Source organism: Lonchura striata, chromosome 14, assembly GCF_046129695.1.
Source record: "Lonchura striata isolate bLonStr1 chromosome 14, bLonStr1.mat, whole genome shotgun sequence".
Taxonomy (NCBI): domain Eukaryota; kingdom Metazoa; phylum Chordata; class Aves; order Passeriformes; family Estrildidae; genus Lonchura; species Lonchura striata.
The window spans coordinates 7306288-7324279 of NC_134616.1; the positions used below are offsets into that span (position 1 = coordinate 7306288).

Genomic DNA, 17992 nt, shown 5'->3' on the forward strand with positions numbered 1-17992 from the left:
ATTGTTTGGTGTGCCACAGGGATATTTTGGGAAGCTGTTTTGCCATGTAAACTAGGAAGTTAAGTGGAAAGGGCGGGTTTTAGTCAGGCTGGAGACTGAGAAGGCTTTAGGACATAGCTGGAGGCCACCAAATAGTGGGCATCTACTGAACCACTGAGGCTGTAGATGCTTTAATGCCTGCCCAAGCTGCAGATTTCAGATAACTCAATGAGCAGGACAAACAATAACTGAACTGTTTCTCTTTTCTGCCTGCTTAGCATGTGTGCCTCAGCACTGCTGTTGGAGAATATGTGTGGGAGAACTTTGTGCCCCCCTCAGTGGTGTCCTGAGCAGGCTTTGCTTGGCTGGGTTGAAGGGACTGGGATGTATTTTGTGACGTACAGACCAAGACCTAGACTTCTGCTACCAGAACTGGCTGATACCCGTCTGACTGAAGAAACTGCAGAGGAGGGAGATTTCTGGGGCTTGGGATGCCCTTCAAGGTTCTGGCTGATGTGCCTTGGGCTAGTTTGTGTTGGTGAAGAAGTGAGCTCATGGCAACCTACAGCTACCTGCAGAAATGACAGAGCCAAACTCTTATTGGTAAAGGCAAATGATGTTACAAGGGGCAACAGCAGCTTGGGAGACTCAAACTGGAGATCAGGAAAACTTCTCTGTGAAGCAGATGCATGGTCATCCAGTGGAGTTGTGGCCCCTACAGCCTGGAAGGTTTTCATGTTCTGGCTAGATAAAGCCATGGCCAAGCTTTTTTAGTGCTGGTGATAACCCTGTTTTGAGGAGGAGGCTGGATGAGAGGCTCTTCCCATCAACATTGCTGTGGTCCCATTCTTCAGGATCCCTGAGAGGGAATTCAAGAAGGGTGACACAATGGGGTGTGAACCCTTGTCTTCACAGCAAATACACCTTGAGTTTTGACATCACCTAAGTGAGAGACACAACTCTAGAGGTAGAGGGGGCAGGGAGGTAGAGGGTCTGGTCAGCAGAAGCCATTCCCATTCCCTGCCTCGAGCATAGTGGAATGCTCATTGCAAGCAAACTCTGTCTGAGTGATGAGCTCAGATATTTTGCCTGGATGCAAACCATTGTTCTTCATCCTGCCCCTCTTGGAGCAAATGTAAAGCAAACCAGCTTTAGCTTTCTGTCTGCAGGAATGTCTGCCTAGAGCATCCCTTTGGCTGTCAGCCTGGAAAATGCCAGTGTTGGAGAGGTGGCGATGCAGGGACTGCATCCTGAACAAAACCCAGTGTGCAAATTAAATGCAGAGAGGGCTGCTGGGACTCACCTTGGGCAGAGTCACTGACTGCTCTGGAAATGAGTTATTGGTTAGGAAATGGATTCTGCTTAAGCACTGTCTGTTTTGCAACTGTGGAGAAACTTGGTGCTGATTTCCAAGCAGGACCTGCAGGAGCAGGAGAATGTTTGAGCTCAGCTTTGTGAGAGGCAGCTCCGGGGGATTTCCCCACCCTGAGCCAGTGCTGGGAGCTGCAGGTTTGCTCTGGGCATGCTGTGCCCAGCCACTGCCATGCTGAGAGCTCCACATCCCACAGATCCACAGATTCCCTGCTAGCTGCTGCCAACCCCTTAATCCCAAAGCAGCTCATAAGGGGAGCTGACAATGGAGCCTAATGAAATTGGTTTTTTTTTGTTTTTTTTTTTAAACCTCGGATGCAATTTTTTTACTAAAACTCTCCATCTTTTCAGAAGAAGCTGCTACCTGAGGAATAATCAGTGTTTTGAAATCTTCTCCTGAGAGTTTTTGTGTGTGTTTTGAAGAAAAAAAAAAAAACAACCAGAAAAAAAGCCCCAAGAATTTTTATACTGAATTGCTTCCTGCTTTCCTTATGGAGAAATAGTAGCTTTTATCCAAGGGATTTCTGCTGCATGGAGCTATTTAGTTTTGACAGAAGGTTGCTTGTTTTTTTAAAATCTGAAATTGTTTAGCAAAAGTGCCCTGGCTTCTGTGACTTGGCCAGCTGGAAGGTCTGGCTCATTATTAATGTAATTATTTACTTATTTGTTGTGGTAGAAGCAGAACCGTCAGCCCATCCACATCAGCCTCAGGCATTGTGGAGGTTCCTGTGCAGATTTGGTGACCGTGTCTGGGGTGAATGGGATGGGGATGGATCCAGAGAAGCATTTATGAGGATTTGTGTGTGTCGGACTCCTATTTTAGAATGGAAATGTGTCAGTACATCATAAATATTCCAAGTGATTTACATTCACTGGTTCAGGTGCCTTAGCCCCAGGAGTAGATAAATTGTGGTTTAGTGTGTTATTTACACTTTCAGGAAATTCAGTGCCTTTGGAAAGCACTAGAGGGAAGTTGAGCCCTGGTGGGATGGAGAACCAGCAGGAAAGGTTCTGCCAGATCCCAGGTCCCACTCTGCACAGGGCCCTGTGGAAAGTGTGGAAAAGCAACTTCTCAAATTGTTTTATATCTCTATAGATGAGTTTAATCCCTTTCTATTTCTACAGGAGTTTGGAAGTCCTACGTGTCTGAAATGATAGCAGGTAACACAATAGAGGGCTTAGCTGAACTTTAGGTATGCAGATGAGCTAAATTAATTAACAGTAGTCTCTTTCAAATATATGGCAGAGTAATACCAGTCTAGTCCATAGAAAAATTCTTTGGGACTTAATAGTGAACTGGGAGTAATTGATTATGCAATAACCTATGGTTAAGCAGATGATATCAGCAAGTCAGTGGGTAGGTTTGGATTTGCCATTTTCCAGCAAGGATCCTTTGTGTTTGCTCTGTGAAGTCAGTCTACAATGGTGTCTGTGACAGCCTATAGTTCCTGAAATTCCCATGTGGATCATGGGTGTAATAACCCACCCTTCACTAAAGGAAAATTATTATAGCATAAAACTTGCAGGCTCAGAGCAGGTACAGCTGAAAGGGAGAATTGAGTATTTTGTTAAGAACAGATAGTTGGCTTAGGACCTTATAAGCACCTATCTAAGCCCTGTTCAATTAATGAAACACAATTTAAAGCAAAAAGGATTGGTACTAACTAAACCACTGCAATATAAGCTCTTCTAATTATGCAATAAGATAATGTCCACCAGATTAAAATTTTAATTAGCTTAATTTAGAAATAGAAAAAGCATTAGATTTCTAGTTCTGGAACACCTAAAATGACCTCAAGGGGGGAAAGAAATTGAAAATCATTTGAGCATTGTGTGTGTGTGTTCATGTCTGTTGTTTTCTGAAACACGTCAGCAAATCCCAGTGGGCTTGGGCTCCTGGCTTTGCTTGCCAGGACCTGTTTGGGGAGTTTAGGAGAGCTTGGGGAGCTCTGGGAGCAGGGGCAGTGCAAAGGAGTGCCCAGCACTCATTTCTAGACCCAGCTGCCTGCAGCCCCCCTGGCTCTGCTTTCAGAAGGCAGAAACATGCTTGCTATAATAGGGACTTTTGTTCTTTTTTGTTTTCTTTTTCCTCTTTCCTTTTCCCTATTCATAGATTTAAAGGCCAAAACAGACCATTAAGTCCAACTAATCTTACATCCTGCATGACAAAGGCCATCCCGCCCATCCCCTAATTCCTCAATACCAGGGCTGACCATGACCATGTCATTATCTACCCTTCTGTAAATGCACTGGGAGCCTCTGTGTGCTCCAGGCACAGAGCAGGACCCCACTGAAAACACCCAGCCTTGATTTAAAGACTTTAAGTGGCAGATGATTTATCACATCCCTCATGAAACCATTCCAATGTATAATTAACACTTACAGTAAAATAAGTCATTGGGACTGAAAGCACAGGGAGCTGTAACACACAGAGTGCACAGTGTACAGTTGTGTTTGGTTATGAGGTAAGGAATCCAACAAATTGCTTTTTTTGTCTTTTCAGGGGAGAAACAAAGATATTTGAACCATTTGCATAACATGGAAGATCTTCAGCTCACCTTTTGAAAGGGCTAGAGGTTTGCTAAGAAAGCTTTGAGGAGCCAGAGTAATAAAGAAAAGAGGGTTTTATTATGCAAGGTCGAGTGGGAAACTTTTATTGGGAGGGTTTGGCCAGCTCCTAGTCCCATGGGGAAAGCAGGACGAGTTTGACTATTGTATGCTTCCCTTTTGGAAGGTCAAAGCCATTCCCTACAATTGCAAAGCATCATAAGAGAGAAACACTTATTCCTCTCTCAAACCTGTCAAAAATGGAGGAGGGGAGGAAGTCCCAAACACTACATTTCATCAAAGCCCTGAAGGTAAAAATGATCTGCTGGCTTGAAATTTATCTTAATGAGCAAAATCCAGCCAATGAAACAGGGTACAGATGAAGGTGACAGATGGAATCATTTAAAGTTTGATTCTTTGCATGAAAGAAAATAATATTTTTTACAAGCTATTTGTCTTCTGGTTGTTACAGTGTTCTGCATAGTGTCACAGCCAGATTAATTATCCTAAGTCTCTCAAAAATTCAGAGTTAGAGGGAGCTCTTGGAAAACTGTTATATCGCTTGGGACTTAGGCAGGTCCATAAGAGCTCTGTGCAATAGGAGGACACATATTCTTGTAGAGAATCTCCTAAATTCTCATGCTGAGAGGTGCTGTCCTCCACCCCTTAGTGTGCAAGGCCAGAATTACATGTTGTATATCTTTAATAGGGAAAGATGAGCAGGAAAATACATTATAATAATTTCATCTCAATATTTTTGGACAGGTAATTCTCGCACAGTAACCTAGTGCACATCTGTGAGTAACAGCAGTGGACCCCATCCCTGTGAGAGGGCAGGAAACAAAGCATTGACCCCCTCTCCTCTGCCTACTTAATTTCTGATTATATCAATGAGCAGTTAGCAAAGGTTCAAGACACCAAGGAAGGTCATCTGCTGGCTTCTCTGATTTAAGCAGTGTCAGACTAGATGCTGTAGTACCCATAGCAAGTGTATGACTGTGCAGCCCTCAGCCTGGAGCATGAAAAACACACACTGGCATCAGATGGGTGAGGGGATTTTGAGGCTGTGGTGAGCCTGCTGCTGGTCCCAGCCATCCTTTCCACGGATTCAGCATTCCCAAAGCTCTGAGCAGGAGGCTGAGACCAGGATGGAGCAGCCCATGCTGCTCAGCCCTCGGTGGGTGGGGTGGTGTGGAAGGCACATTCTTCTCTCTTTTAGGATTTTTGATAGAGGAGCACTGAAGAAAGAAAGAGAAAACTATTTCTATTTCTGCTCCTTGTTTTTCTTATGTGGAATGTGTTTGAGAATTGTTTACCTAGGGTGATTGCTTGATTGGATTCTGGTGAGGATTGTTTGAGCCTGATGGCCAATCCAACCCACCTGGGGCTGGACTCTTACGAGAGGGCCAGGAGTTGTGAGTTAGTTAGATATGGTAGTTAGAAAAGGTAGGTTTGTAGTTTTAGTATCTCCTTTAAATAGTATATTAATGTATTATAGTATAGTTATAATAAATAAATCATTCAGCCTTCTGAACTGGAGTCAGACATCAGCATTTCTTCCCACCAGGTTCACCTGCATTTACAACAGGGGTTGCTCACAGCATGGAGTGGGTACCCCACTCCCAGCTCCTGCCCAAGGCAAGGAGGAAGCCTCTGGCCAGACGTGATCTGCACATGCACTGCCTGCCATGTGGCTGTGTCAGCTGGGAGCAGAAGGAGGGGATTGCAAGGAATTTCTTCAGATGTATTCCAGAAGCAGATTAAAATAGCTGCTACTATTTTGATCCAGTGAGGTGACAGCTCAGGCATATGCAGGACTGGCAGCATCTCCACAAAGAGGGAATTCCAAGGGCAGCCTGGTACTGCAGTGATGCAAACAGGGCTGGCCCAGGGTGCCCAGGGCTGGCCCCGGCCAAGGTGGTAGAATTAAGGATCAGGAGGTATAAATTCTGTGAGTTTTCTGTGAGTTTTTGCAAAGTGCTGTAATGCTATGAACCCTGAGTGTTTTTTGGAAACCACAACAAATTGCTGCGCTCAATAATCTGTAATTTACATCCAGTCCAGCTGGGGATTTTCTGCTGAATTCTGTTGTGATGAGATTTTAAATGTTTAATTGTATTTTTGTTTTCTTTTCCAGAAATTTCAGTGTAATATAACACGAATATTCTGTCTCCCTGTGGACTCACGGCAGCAGTGTGTGTGTGGGGTGGGGCATGGAGGAAAGGGAGCTTTTTCTTTTTTAGGAGTTTTTTTACACATAACTGGAATGTGAAACTTCTGCTTTGTCCCTCATTTCCTATTTTATAGGAGGATGCTTGCTGTAAGCCTTTAGGAGCTTGGCAGACCTAGATTTGAAGTAAAAGAAAGAAAATTTGTCTCTGCATCTTCAGAAACTGTGAATTATTTATTTGCTATTCCTGCTAAATCTGCTGTTGCAAAACCTCACTGTGAAATGAGCATTTCTTTGTTTCATTGGACTGTGGGATCACTCCCTGAAGATTCATCAGCCCTGCTGCTGGAAGAAGCTGTCCTCAAAGCTTCTTTTATTATTATTATTTGGTAATGCTTGAGATTATTTTTGCTTCCCCGTCATTTATTCTCCTGTTCATTTTAAAAACTAGGTAATTGCATGAAGTAATCTGAAATTTAAGATCTCCTGAGATTTTATTTTTTGTGCCTGCATCCAATCCTCTGTCACATGATTAACTCCACAACGTTGTGTTGCCCAAATTCAGCATCAATTTCAACAAGTAAATATTTATACAGCATCCAAGATGCAGTCTGTACACAGAATGACACCAAATTAAGTTAAATTGATACTAACTACTCTAGGATTGAGAGTCTCCAGACAAAAGGTGGTACCAATTTAACCAAATCTATTTCAAAACCTGGAATAATTCACTGTGAAGGGCAAATTTCACCTTTCAAATGTCTTGAATGTCTTTGGACCAAATCCCACTGTTTTCACTCCTCACAGGACTACCTATTGAGATAGTGTGAGGTAATATTATGTCTTTTCCCACTGTTCTTTCAGGGCCATGTGTTCCCCCTGGGTTTTAGGAAGCTATAACAAATATTTGTATGAGTCTTTTAACAGCCTTTTTCTTCAGTGTAAAACCACTGTACATTAGTCTCTTACCCACCTTAATCAGGCAAATGCTGCAGGTTTTGTTCTGAACTAGGTCAGATGCACCAGTTTTGCATGATATGTATTGAGGGTGGGCACAAAGTGTCCCTTGGACCATATGGTCTGCAGCCCTGGGTTTTGTTGGCTCACACTCTTTCTAATTCCTCCTAATCTCCTCATAAGCACCTCCAAAAGGGTTCTTCACACACCTCACCAGTAATCTCTATCAATGCCTGGTTGCTCTTTGGATCTAATGCCAGATGGTATTAATATACCCATCACTGTAATTATCCAGACAAGCAAACAGTGGCAGGAGCAATCCCAACTTCTCACTTTTCCCACTGATTCAGAGGCATACTTGAAAGAGCCCTTTCATCCCCATGGATCCTGTTCCCTGGAGTTGTCCCAGGCTGTCCTCATCAAAAGGGAATTTGATGTTTCAGCAGTTTCTCAGCCAGTTTCATGCTGGGAAAGAATCAGTGGTGATGGGGCAGTATCATTCATTCTCCCTCCAACTGTTGCCCAGACACTTGGTACATGGCCAGGTGTCAGTCCCACATCAGGTCCTCCTTTAAAACCTTTCACAAGACCGAGATCTATGTGTGAAATGGAAATTCTGCTGATGCCTTGTAACTTGGAAAGCTAGCCTGCCTTTTGTCTGGCTCCAAGATTTGCTGCAGTGAACAGCCTGGACAGAAGGTTTCTGATGCCATATGTTGGGAAGGAGGTACTCCTGAAAGCTTCCTGCACCCAGCAAGTTCTGTGCAAATACCTCCTGCCAAGTCCACCTAAATGCTATGTGGCATTTAGAGAAAGATTATTTAGCTTGAGTCCACAGCAAAATGAAACTGTAAGGGATTATTTTGAAATTATCTTGAAATTATATTGTAAATTGGGTCCCTTGAGTATCGAGGTCTTTGCTCAAGCTTTTAAAGGCTGCCCAGTTTACCACACACCCAAAGAGCTTTGGGCAATGTGTGTATTCAAGGGGGCAAGATCTATAAGTAGAGATAAATGCAAGATCAGTTTAATAGCTGGAAAAAACAGAACACGTTTGAACACCTCAGCCTTTCCAAGACCCATCTCCTATTACGGAGTAAGATGTTACACTTGTACCAAGTGTATTTGGTTTTAGGAATGAGCAGCAGTGATGCCATAATGACAAGAAGGAAGACTTTGATGCCCACATCACAAAGAATATGCAAACTTGTATTATTCCTTTGATTAGCTGCTCTCTGATATGTCAAGTCCATGAATAATCAAGCTTCATTTTCTAATTAGTTTACTCATCACCCCACTGCTCCATGCCTTCACTCATTTGCATACCCTGTACTAGATAAGTAGTGAGGTGCTAGCAGGGCTTCCACCTCTCTCCCACCACAGCATTTCTTTGGTCCTTTCCCAGGTATTTCCTTGCTCTTGACTTTTCTTCTTCTCCCATGCAATGACCATCTCACTGCTCTGTGCTTTTCCACTCATTTTAAGACTTGTTTCCTCAGGAAGCAGAGTGGTGTCTTCCACACTGTGAAGTCTCCTGGTGACACCTTATGACTCCATAATCTGGTTTCACCCAGTCCCAAAGGAGAAGTACAATGATCAAAGTTGATGGTTTGCACATCTTATGGAAGTGGAGGAGAGGTCCTTTGGGGGCAGTTGGGGACAAGTCTGGAGCATCCACTTCATCACTTTGAGGAGAAATGATGGGAAAAGTGGTTTTGAATGCCGTGGCCACAAACCTGTTTAGACATCAGACAAGGCAGACAATTCCATAAAGGAAAGCTGCAGCAGTTGGGCTGGTGATGATTATGTTTGTTACTTTAATAAATATGTTATTTCATGACACAGGAGGCTTTTCTGTACTGATTTCATCTATCTTCTCCCCCTTCCTGCACAGGTAATACAAGATGAATCACATTACAAGGAGACAAAGTAAACCTAACAGCTCGTTTGCATTTCTTCTAATCAAGTTATTCTAATTGTGCTATTGTGCCAATAAGGTTTCCCCTCTCATCTGAAAAAGACTTCATCCTCCCAGCAGCTGTGGGTGCCTCAGCAGTTGAGGTTACCCCAGCCCAGCCCTGCCCATCTGCCCAGGGGGTTCAAGCTGGCTGCACTCCAGCTCTCACCTGTGCCAAAGAGTGACACTAGGACCTACTCAGGCTGAACTGATACAGAGACTTGCTCCTTTCAATAAGCTGGAGGCCTCAATGCCTGGTAAAGCTCTGTTTTACACATGAAGAGCCTGCTTATCTCAAAGCTGATGTGTGTTTTCTTTTTGTTGGAGCCAAGCAGTCACCATTTGCCAGCCAAATGCAGAGGTGAAATTCAGATGCTGTGGAAACAAAGGTTTTCAGGAAGTACACAGGGATGTGATGAGAAGCCCCAGCTGATGAGCTAACAACAGTTTCCTAAAGCAGCAAAGATCAATCTAGGGCTTGAGGCACAAGGTGCTGTATTGATCTGTCTCTGGGCAAACACCCCGTGCCTTTGCATACAAACCCCTGATTTTCTGAGTGTTCCCATGGGTAATAAGAGAGAGTCAGCCCAAAATTAGATTCTTTACCAGCTCAGCTTGGCCCTGCTATACTGGAGGGAGGCAGCTGCTGACAGGGTGGGCGCAGAAGGGACCAGCCAGCGGCAGAGGACACTTATGGATGGGAGAGAAGAGGAGCAGTGGCCATACCCATGTGCTCATCTGGGCAGGACCATGCACCATGGGGTGAGGGGATCCCCTGTGCCAGCAGAAAAGGGTCATGTGTGGGCAGTGGGAACAGGGATCGTGTGTTGGGGGTGGCTGGGGATGCCGTGTGTGGAGAAGGAGGCAGAGATTTTTTTCACTGATGTTACTAGGTGCTCAGTGCTTTTGATTGACCTCTTAGCTTAAACCAGCTGCCCCGCCAGCCATCGAATCTTGCCTGTGCTGTGAAACCTTAACAGCTCTGCTCTGTCCTACTTTTATCTAGTTCAGAGCAATTTTTTATTTCTTTAGTGCCTAAGCAAATGTTTTGGGTCCCTGGATCAAAGCTCAAGAGCATCATTTACATACTGTGAGCGAGAAGGCAGCAGACTGGAGACCATCACTCATTACTGAAAGGATGATCATTGTTTGTTTAGCCCATTCCAAAATAATGGCTCTGCTGGGAACACCAACCCAGTATGCATCATATCCTTTATAGTATATATTAATTTAGTGTAGACTTCAGGCCATTGTTATTCTCTCAGTTTAATTCCCAGGTATTAGCATTCAGGATTGGTTTTAACTCACCACACAGCTTTGTTATTTCATAATGTAAAATAAATAAAACTGGAGGCAAACATTTTTTTTTTTTAATACAAATGACTGTGAGTGATGGATATAAAGCATAGAAACATCTTTATAATTTTAAGGTTCAGATTTCAGAACACAGAGTTTTCATTAAATGGTGTAATCCATTCATTTTGGAGATCCAAATGGAAGCAAAGGAACTCAGTAGTTCTCATGCCTAGAATCTTTGTGATAAAATTGCCTATTATTGTGAGTGTAAATGTTTTCAAAATATTGTGGACAACTGGAAAAAAATGTGGAAGACAGGAGAGGTTGCTCAAGGATGAAAACCATAAAGAAATCACCTCCAAACACCACATGTACCTGCTGAAATTATTTAGAGAGAATTTCTTGAGAAGAGGGGAAAAAGGAGCCAAGTATATTTTTTTTTTAGGTTTTATGATTAATAAAGGTCTGGGGAGAGTGTTTATAAACTATTTTCTTTCCTGCCTGCTGTGCATAATAGAAAATTCAGCTCTAGGCTGATTGGCCAGGCAGAGAAACAGAGACATCACAAAGGACAGGGAAGCAAAAGCTGAGGTGCTGTGATGTGGAGGGGAAGGAGAAGCTCAGACATTTCCAGGCCTATCTGAGATTGGGGTGCACCTCTGCGTAACATCAGGTAAGTATTGGAGCACATCAGTCAAACTGGGGTTGCCCAAACCCATGGTCCCACCCCGGCTGCTTTTCCATGAAGAACAAGACACTGGGGATGGGGTGAAAATCTCCTTTAGCCAGAAACCTCTTATTTTTATTACAGTTTTTTTTCTTGCAAGGCTGCAGTTGTCACAGGCATTAATTGCTTCAACATCAGTTGCACCAAGAGGGAAAGGAAAGCCTCGGGCTCACTGGCTGGGCTGTGCTCCGTGGCCCTGCCAGGTCTTGGCACATGGTGTGCGGATGTGTCCCTGTGGAATGGCACCCATGTGCTCCCACCCACCGCCCTCATTGAACAGCCACCAGCTGCTGGAGGGCTAAACAACACCGGCATACAAATATACACGGCACTGTAATGAGAGCTAAATCCACAGAGTCCTTGTTATTGTTTTATTTACAGAACACTCTCGTTGCGCAGAGAGGCTTTGAAATACGCTGACAGAGACAGCACAGGTATTTGCTACCTTAACAGAAACCACTTGGGGCATCAAGAAAAACAATCGGTGCAAAAAAGTCGATGCACCTCTCCACCCAAGAACCCCAAAACAAAATCGAAACACTGGGTGTCGGTGTGAGGTGTGGAGAGAGCACGGACAGGTCGCTGCCCAAGGACGGGACTGTGCGTGTGCGCTGGACGGGCGGGACGGAGACGGCGGCTCCGCGGCCGCGCCAGCGGCACGACCCGGGCCGCGACCCGCGGAACGCGACCCGGACCCGGGCCGCTCCCCACGGAACACGACCCGGACCCGGGCCGCTCCTCACGGAACGCGACCCGGACCCGGGCCGCTCCTCACGGAACGCGACCCGGACCCGGGCCGCTCCCCGCGGAACGCGGCCGGGCCGCTCCCCGCACGGGGCCCCGCGCGCACCGCCGGCGCTCCCCGGGCCGCTCCGGGCACGGAGAACGGAGCCCCGCGCTGCGCCCCGGGCCGGCCGCGCTCACAGCACACTCGGTGTGCGCCGTGGCTGCCGCCGGTGGCAGCGCCGGTCCCGGTGCCGTGCCAGTCCCGGTCCGTGCGTGCAGCGCGGTGCCGGTATGGTCCCAGTCCCGGTGCCGGTGCCGCTCCCCGTCCCATTGTCGGGGCCGGTGCGGAGCGGCCTCGCGGGGCGGGGCGGTGGCGGTGCGGGCGGAGCGGCCGCGCGGGGCGGTGGCGGTGCCGGGGGCGGTGGCGGTGCCGGGGGCGGCGGCGGCGCCGTCCGCTCCGGGGCCGGTGCCGGGGCGGTCCCGGCGGGGGCGGGGCCGCGGCGGGGCGGGCGGCGGGGCCGGGCGCGGGGGCTGCCGGGAAGGGCCGTGGGCAGCGGCGGGCGATGGCGGCGGCGCGGGTCCCGCCGCGGCGGAGGCGGCGGCGGCTGCGGCGGCTCTGAGCGGGGCGGCGGCGGCGATGCGCGGCGCTCCCGGCGACGATGGAGGACCGGTCCCACAAGGTGCTGCTGGCGCTGGTGATGCTCTTCCTCTTCGCCGTGATCGTGCTGCAGTACGTCTGCCCGGGCACCGAGTGCCAGCTCCTGCGGCTCCGCGCTCTCAGCCCCGCCGCCGCCGCCGACCCGTACCGGGCGGAGGACGAGACGCCGGCGCGTTTCGTTCCCCGTTTCAATTTCTCCGCCGACGACTTGCTGCGGCGGGTGGACTTCAACATCAAGGGGGACGACCTGATCGTGTTCCTGCACATCCAGAAGACGGGCGGCACCACCTTCGGGCGGCACCTGGTCCGCAACATCCAGCTGGAGCAGCCCTGCGAGTGCCGCGCCGGGCAGAAGAAGTGCACCTGCCACCGGCCCGGCAAGCGGGAGACCTGGCTCTTCTCCCGCTTCTCCACCGGCTGGAGCTGCGGGCTGCACGCCGACTGGACCGAGCTCACCAACTGCGTGCCCTCCGTGGTGGACAGCAAGAAGGAGGTGCGGCTCCGGCCCTCCAGGTGAGGCCGTGCCCGGGGGCTCCCCGCGCTCGGCGGGACGGGCGGTGGCCCGGGGGCGCAGCCCGGCGGGGATGCTGCGGCGGCGGCAGGGGGAGGCGGGGGAGCGCGGTGTGAGCCGAGCATCCCGGCACGGGGCGGGCGGCAGCGCCGGGAGCCGCGCCGGCCCGGGGCCGCCGCGGTGGGCACGGCGTGCCCCGAGCGCTGCGGAGCGGGCAGAGGCGGCCCCGCTCCGCCGGCAGGGAGGTGATGGAGGTGATGTCCCGCCGGCTGTCGCGGGTGTGACCGCCGGTGGGGAGAGGCCGGGGGTGATGAGCCCGGTGATACGGGAGCAGGCCTGGCAGCTCCGCAGCTTGGGGACACCCGGAGCAGCTCTCGCTGCAGAGAGGGTGCTTCGGCTGCCTGCGAGCTTCCCCCTGAGCTTTTCCATCTTTGGCTGTACGGAGCTGCCGCAGCTCCGGTGTGCGCCAAGAATTCCTGTTGGTTTTGGGAGTGTTGGTGAGCCTCTTGGTATCTTCTTGGTACCTGAAGTTTGGCTTCAGGATGGTGGCCATTCAAAGTGAAGGTTACTGTTATGGCTGAATTACCTGCAAATATTTGCGTTATTCTTCAGCCCTAACCTTGATCATTTTGTGCTTGCATTTTGAATTTTAGTGGTACTGCTCTCTCTTTATCCCTGGATCTTCTTTCAAGTTGCCAGCCTCCCTTGACGATAGCAAGGGGGTTGCCTAAAAGTTGCCCCTGCCTTCCAGAAGCCATGGGGCTTTTCCTCCTGAGCAGTGAGGACCTGCTTCTTCCTCTCCCAGAGCTCTTTGATCAGAGCCCACCTTCAGTTGTAACAGACTCAGGAGCTTGTCTGTGGCTGTACCATGTAGCAGAACTGCTCAGGGTTTCAGTGCCTTTTCCCTTTCTTTTGTAGGAAATTGGAAACTAGAGTATCACTCCTATTGCACTGCGAGACTAATGGCAGGTCTCTTTACAAAGAGGCTACTGTTATATATCATGCTATCTGAAGTCAAGTCTAAGCAGAGATTCACTTGTAATACAAAGCAATTTCTTTCTAGAATTCCTTTTATATAGTGTGACACTACACTGCCATCTAGTAGAAAAATGCTTAGCATCATTATGGTCCTGTACCCAAGGAGCAGCTCTTCATCAGACTTGGCTATTGTGATTCCTGCTCTTTTGTCTTCCCTGCTGCTTTAAATTTTAATTGTATAATTTTTGTGACATCCCATTTGCTACATCAGGACCAATTCCTTGCCCTGTGGGTCTAATAGCTTCCTGGTTTCAGGCTGCTGAGCCTTGTAGCTACGTAGTTTATTTCACCTGTCCTATAAACATGTTGTTTGTCAGCAGAAATGTAAATCACATAACATGTGCCCTGTTCTGCTGTACCACTTCCAGTGATATGTGTTCCTCTTTCTTCAGACATGGGCCTGGCCTCCAAAGCTGTACATGTGGGTCAGGAATTTCCTTCCTTTCCTAGAGATGACTCTGTCTGTGCTTGGTCTTAGCTGTGCCCTCCAGAAAAATGGGAGGCTCCTTGTCCTGAACCCATCACCTGAGGGGGAAGGGAACACCAGGCTCAGAGAGCTGGGGTTTTGTCTGCAGCTTTTGGCTTTGTCTTTTTCTTTTCCTTTGTTGGATACCAGACATGCTTTCCTGAGTTGGAATGGAAGCAGTGCATGTACCTGGCTCAGGAGTTCAGAGCCATGATTCCTCATCCTATAAACAATGTCTGCTGTCACAGCTGACTTCTGAGAGGTCTCTAGGACTTGTGACTTGGTATTGAAGCCAGGAGAAAGGGAGGAAAATGAAGCTGTGATGATTTTGTGTTAGGTAGAGGTCTACTCTCTCAAAGCCTTCCAAGTGATATTATACTTCTAATAACCTAATTACACAGCTTGCTGAATAGCTACAGTTATTCTCCAAAAAAAACCGTCTTGACAAGCAATTATTTGGACTGCAATTTCTAAATGTTTAAAAAATACAGGAAGAGAAGTTCTTAAATGAACAATAGTCCTTTCAAGTCTTTCTGCCCATTTTAATACCTTGTCTTTAATTTTAGTTTGTGCTCTCTATTTAGCAGCGGTTCAGCTGACAACTGGTTAATTAGCAACTCTACCTACTGCCAGTAGCACACAGGAAGTCTAAGCCCTTTCTGGGCAGATAAAAGCTGTTTTCAGAGCAGCAGTAGGTGTGGGATGGGGTGTCTAAGCCAGGAAGCCATGCTGGCTCCAAGTGAGGTCAGTTTGGGTATTCCTGAACTGAGGTTTTTAGGGGGAGGTCTGACTATCCTGGGTCTTATGTGCTGGTGGGAAGGGAATGGAAGTCACAGCCCTGGTGTGCAAATCCTGAGAGAAGAGGAAGCAATTTGGAGGAGTGCAAGGCCCATTTGGGGACCATTGTGAGGGCAGGGAGAAGAATTCAATCGTGAGCAGAGAAGAATTTTCTCAAGTGAACCTTGGCTTGACAAGGGTAGGAATTCCTGCATTTGTAGTTGAGGTGATTGAAAAGTGAGACCTGTTGTGAGAGTGATTTGAACTCCTTGGCAGCTGCATCAAGCAGTCTATAGTTACTGTCCTGGGGCTGTGTAGCCTTGTCTGGAAATACCCAAATGTTCCATCAAACCGTTTAGCTTGCACATATGTGTGATTTCTTTGCACAGATGTTTGTCTTTTCAGGTGTGGCGAGTCTTCTTGTTAGATTGCTGGTTACCCGGGCTGGTCTCTAAGGGCCTTTTGCTTTGTTTAAAAGTTGAGTCTTTGTTAGACTGGAGGAAACTCTGTCCTGGACCATGTAATGCTCAGCACCAGGTACAGAGCATCTCTGTGGTAAGATATGATGGGGTCAGCCTGGAGGGTGTACACATGAAGAACCTTGCTGCCTGCAGCAGTCATCCTGCTCTTAATTCCATTAGTAGTCTGCCTATTTTTTCTCTTGGAATTGCAGGTTTGGAGCACAGATTCCTTCACTGGAGCAGTAGAAATACTCAGGATGGCTGTTGTGCTTTAACACAATCCTCAGGTGGATTTAACACCATGGTCTTTTCCTGTCTGTGAGCATATAGGTTCCCAAAACTTCCTATTTTTTTGTAATGGTGTCTTGTGCTCCTTAATAAGTAGCAAGCAGGTAAATAGATCTTCTTATATTTTAGTTCTTTCTTCCCCTGGAGGAACATGATTCTCTGGGGGTGGGGGAAGGGATTTTTGGGTTTCTTTCCTTGGATCCCAATGGAGTGCATGTTCTGTATGCTCCTGTTACATCAGCCCTGCTTGCTGCTGCAGCATCCAGAAATCACAGAAGAGGGAAGGGGGAAGGTATAGGCAAAATTGATGCTTTCAGTGCTCTGGATCTGCCACTTGGGAGGTGTGTGGAATGAGCTGATGGTGGTGGCAGAAAGGAGAGGATTGTCTCAGCTTCTTGGCACCAGTGGTGAGAAAGGAGAAGTGTGCTTTTTCCTAGTCATGAGTGACTGACTTGGGTCACTTGATTGATTGTGGAAGTCTCAAAGCTTTTGGCACACTGAATGGAGGCAGCATCCAAAGTAACTGTGCATCACAGAACTGAGATTTCTCTCAGCTCTGGCTAATTATTATGGGAAGTGTCTACTGAAGTTGTCTGCAGCAGTAAATCCAATGGCACCATTGCAAGAAACAAAAGGCCTTGAGGTTAGACAGGAAACTGTAGTGAGACATAGGAGCAAATACAGGTACCAACATTCTTAAGTGGTGTCATGGCTTTGTCCCCTTGTTGGGTGAGAGCTGTGGCTGTGGTTGAAGGTCAGCTGTGTGTGATGTTCCTCCTGGGTAGCGTTACAGGAAGGAGATGTTCCCTGTTGAAAGCAGAACAAGCTGGTAGAGCTGCCTCTGGAGCCAGAAAGTCTGAGATTGGAAGAAACTTTGTGCTGCTGGTACAAGCCTGTTGGCCCAGGTTGGTGCCTGCTGGCTTTTGGGAGGTCTGATGTTGGCACCAGGTTGTTGTGATGTGGGGCAGAAGCCGCTGGCGATGCATGGGTGTTCTTATCTTGTCCCTGCACGTTACTGCAACCCTTCCAAGTTGAGTCTTAGAAAAATCTGAGAGAAAAGGTTAAAATATTTCCAGCACACTGGAAACACTTATAGTGTGTGTCTCTGTTGGCTGAACAGATTAATCCACATGCTCTTGAAAATGTGGAGTCATCCACTCTGAGGTCTGCAGTACTGGCTCTAACTGAGGTGGGATAAGTTTAGTTTAGTTTTCAGTGAGTTTTTGTCTTGGTGCTGTGTGTATGTAGCTACGATGATATTTGTAAGTTTCCCACTGAACTGCTTTGGTGTGGAGGGGGAAAACCATCACCAAAACACTGCCAGGGAGAGAAAATTAATTTGTAGGGTTTGGTTCTTAGCAGCTGTTGAGTGTGCCTCTCCCATCTGCACATAGCTGTGCAAGTGGATGAACTCCATGTTTGACCTGTAGTGGTGGAAATTAAGCCCCATAAATCAGCACTAAACCCCTTGTAGGCAGAAGAGGTGCTTTAGGGTCCCAAGGCTTTGGGTGGATAATGCAGTCTGCAGCAGGAGGTGGACAGTTGAAAACCTCTGGAGCTGGTGGAGCAGACACTATTTCCAAGGATAGAGTCCCCTAGTGCTGCTGCTCTCAGGGTGAATCCTGGGGGGCTGCTGGGGGACAGGGGACCAGCACAGATGGGATGCCCTGCTGCAGCTTGGGCTCTGGCCAGAGCACCCAGAGGGTGCCTGCCCACCTTGAAATATGCATCACTGAAACTCCCTGGGAAAAACTGGGCAACAATTATAAAGGGAAAAAAAATCCTAAAACAACAAATCACCGAAACCACCAAACAAACAAACAAAAAAAAAATCCCGATGAAAAAACAGAGCTTTTGTAGAGATGCTGCCAGGTGAGTGACTGAGCTGCTTTGATCAGCAAGATTTCCTAATGACCCTGCTGGTTTCAGCCTGGTGGTTGCAGGGTGGGATTTGCAGCGAGTGTTATCTTGCCACCCACAAGCCTCCAGCAGCTGAATTTTCCTGCGTGGCACCTGTTGGGACCAAAGCAGTAGGAGCAGGGGACCAGCCTAAGAGTGAAAAA

At 47.7% G+C, this 17992-nt stretch overlaps 2 protein-coding genes across 2 annotated transcripts in view; both read left to right on the forward strand.

Annotated features, from left to right (window-relative positions):
- The window catches only part of PLS3 (plastin 3), a 763062-nt gene that overhangs the window by 324123 nt on the left and 420947 nt on the right, over positions 1-17992 (forward strand). The gene's annotated exons all lie outside the window — the stretch shown is intronic.
- HS6ST2 (heparan sulfate 6-O-sulfotransferase 2) overlaps positions 12375-17992 on the forward strand; it is a 127073-nt gene continuing 121455 nt past the window's right edge. Inside the window, exon 1 of the mRNA XM_021548441.3 lies at positions 12375-12901. Coding sequence (XP_021404116.1) covers positions 12390-12901 — 512 coding nt within the window. The 5' untranslated portion in view covers positions 12375-12389. The remainder of the gene's footprint in view (positions 12902-17992) is intronic.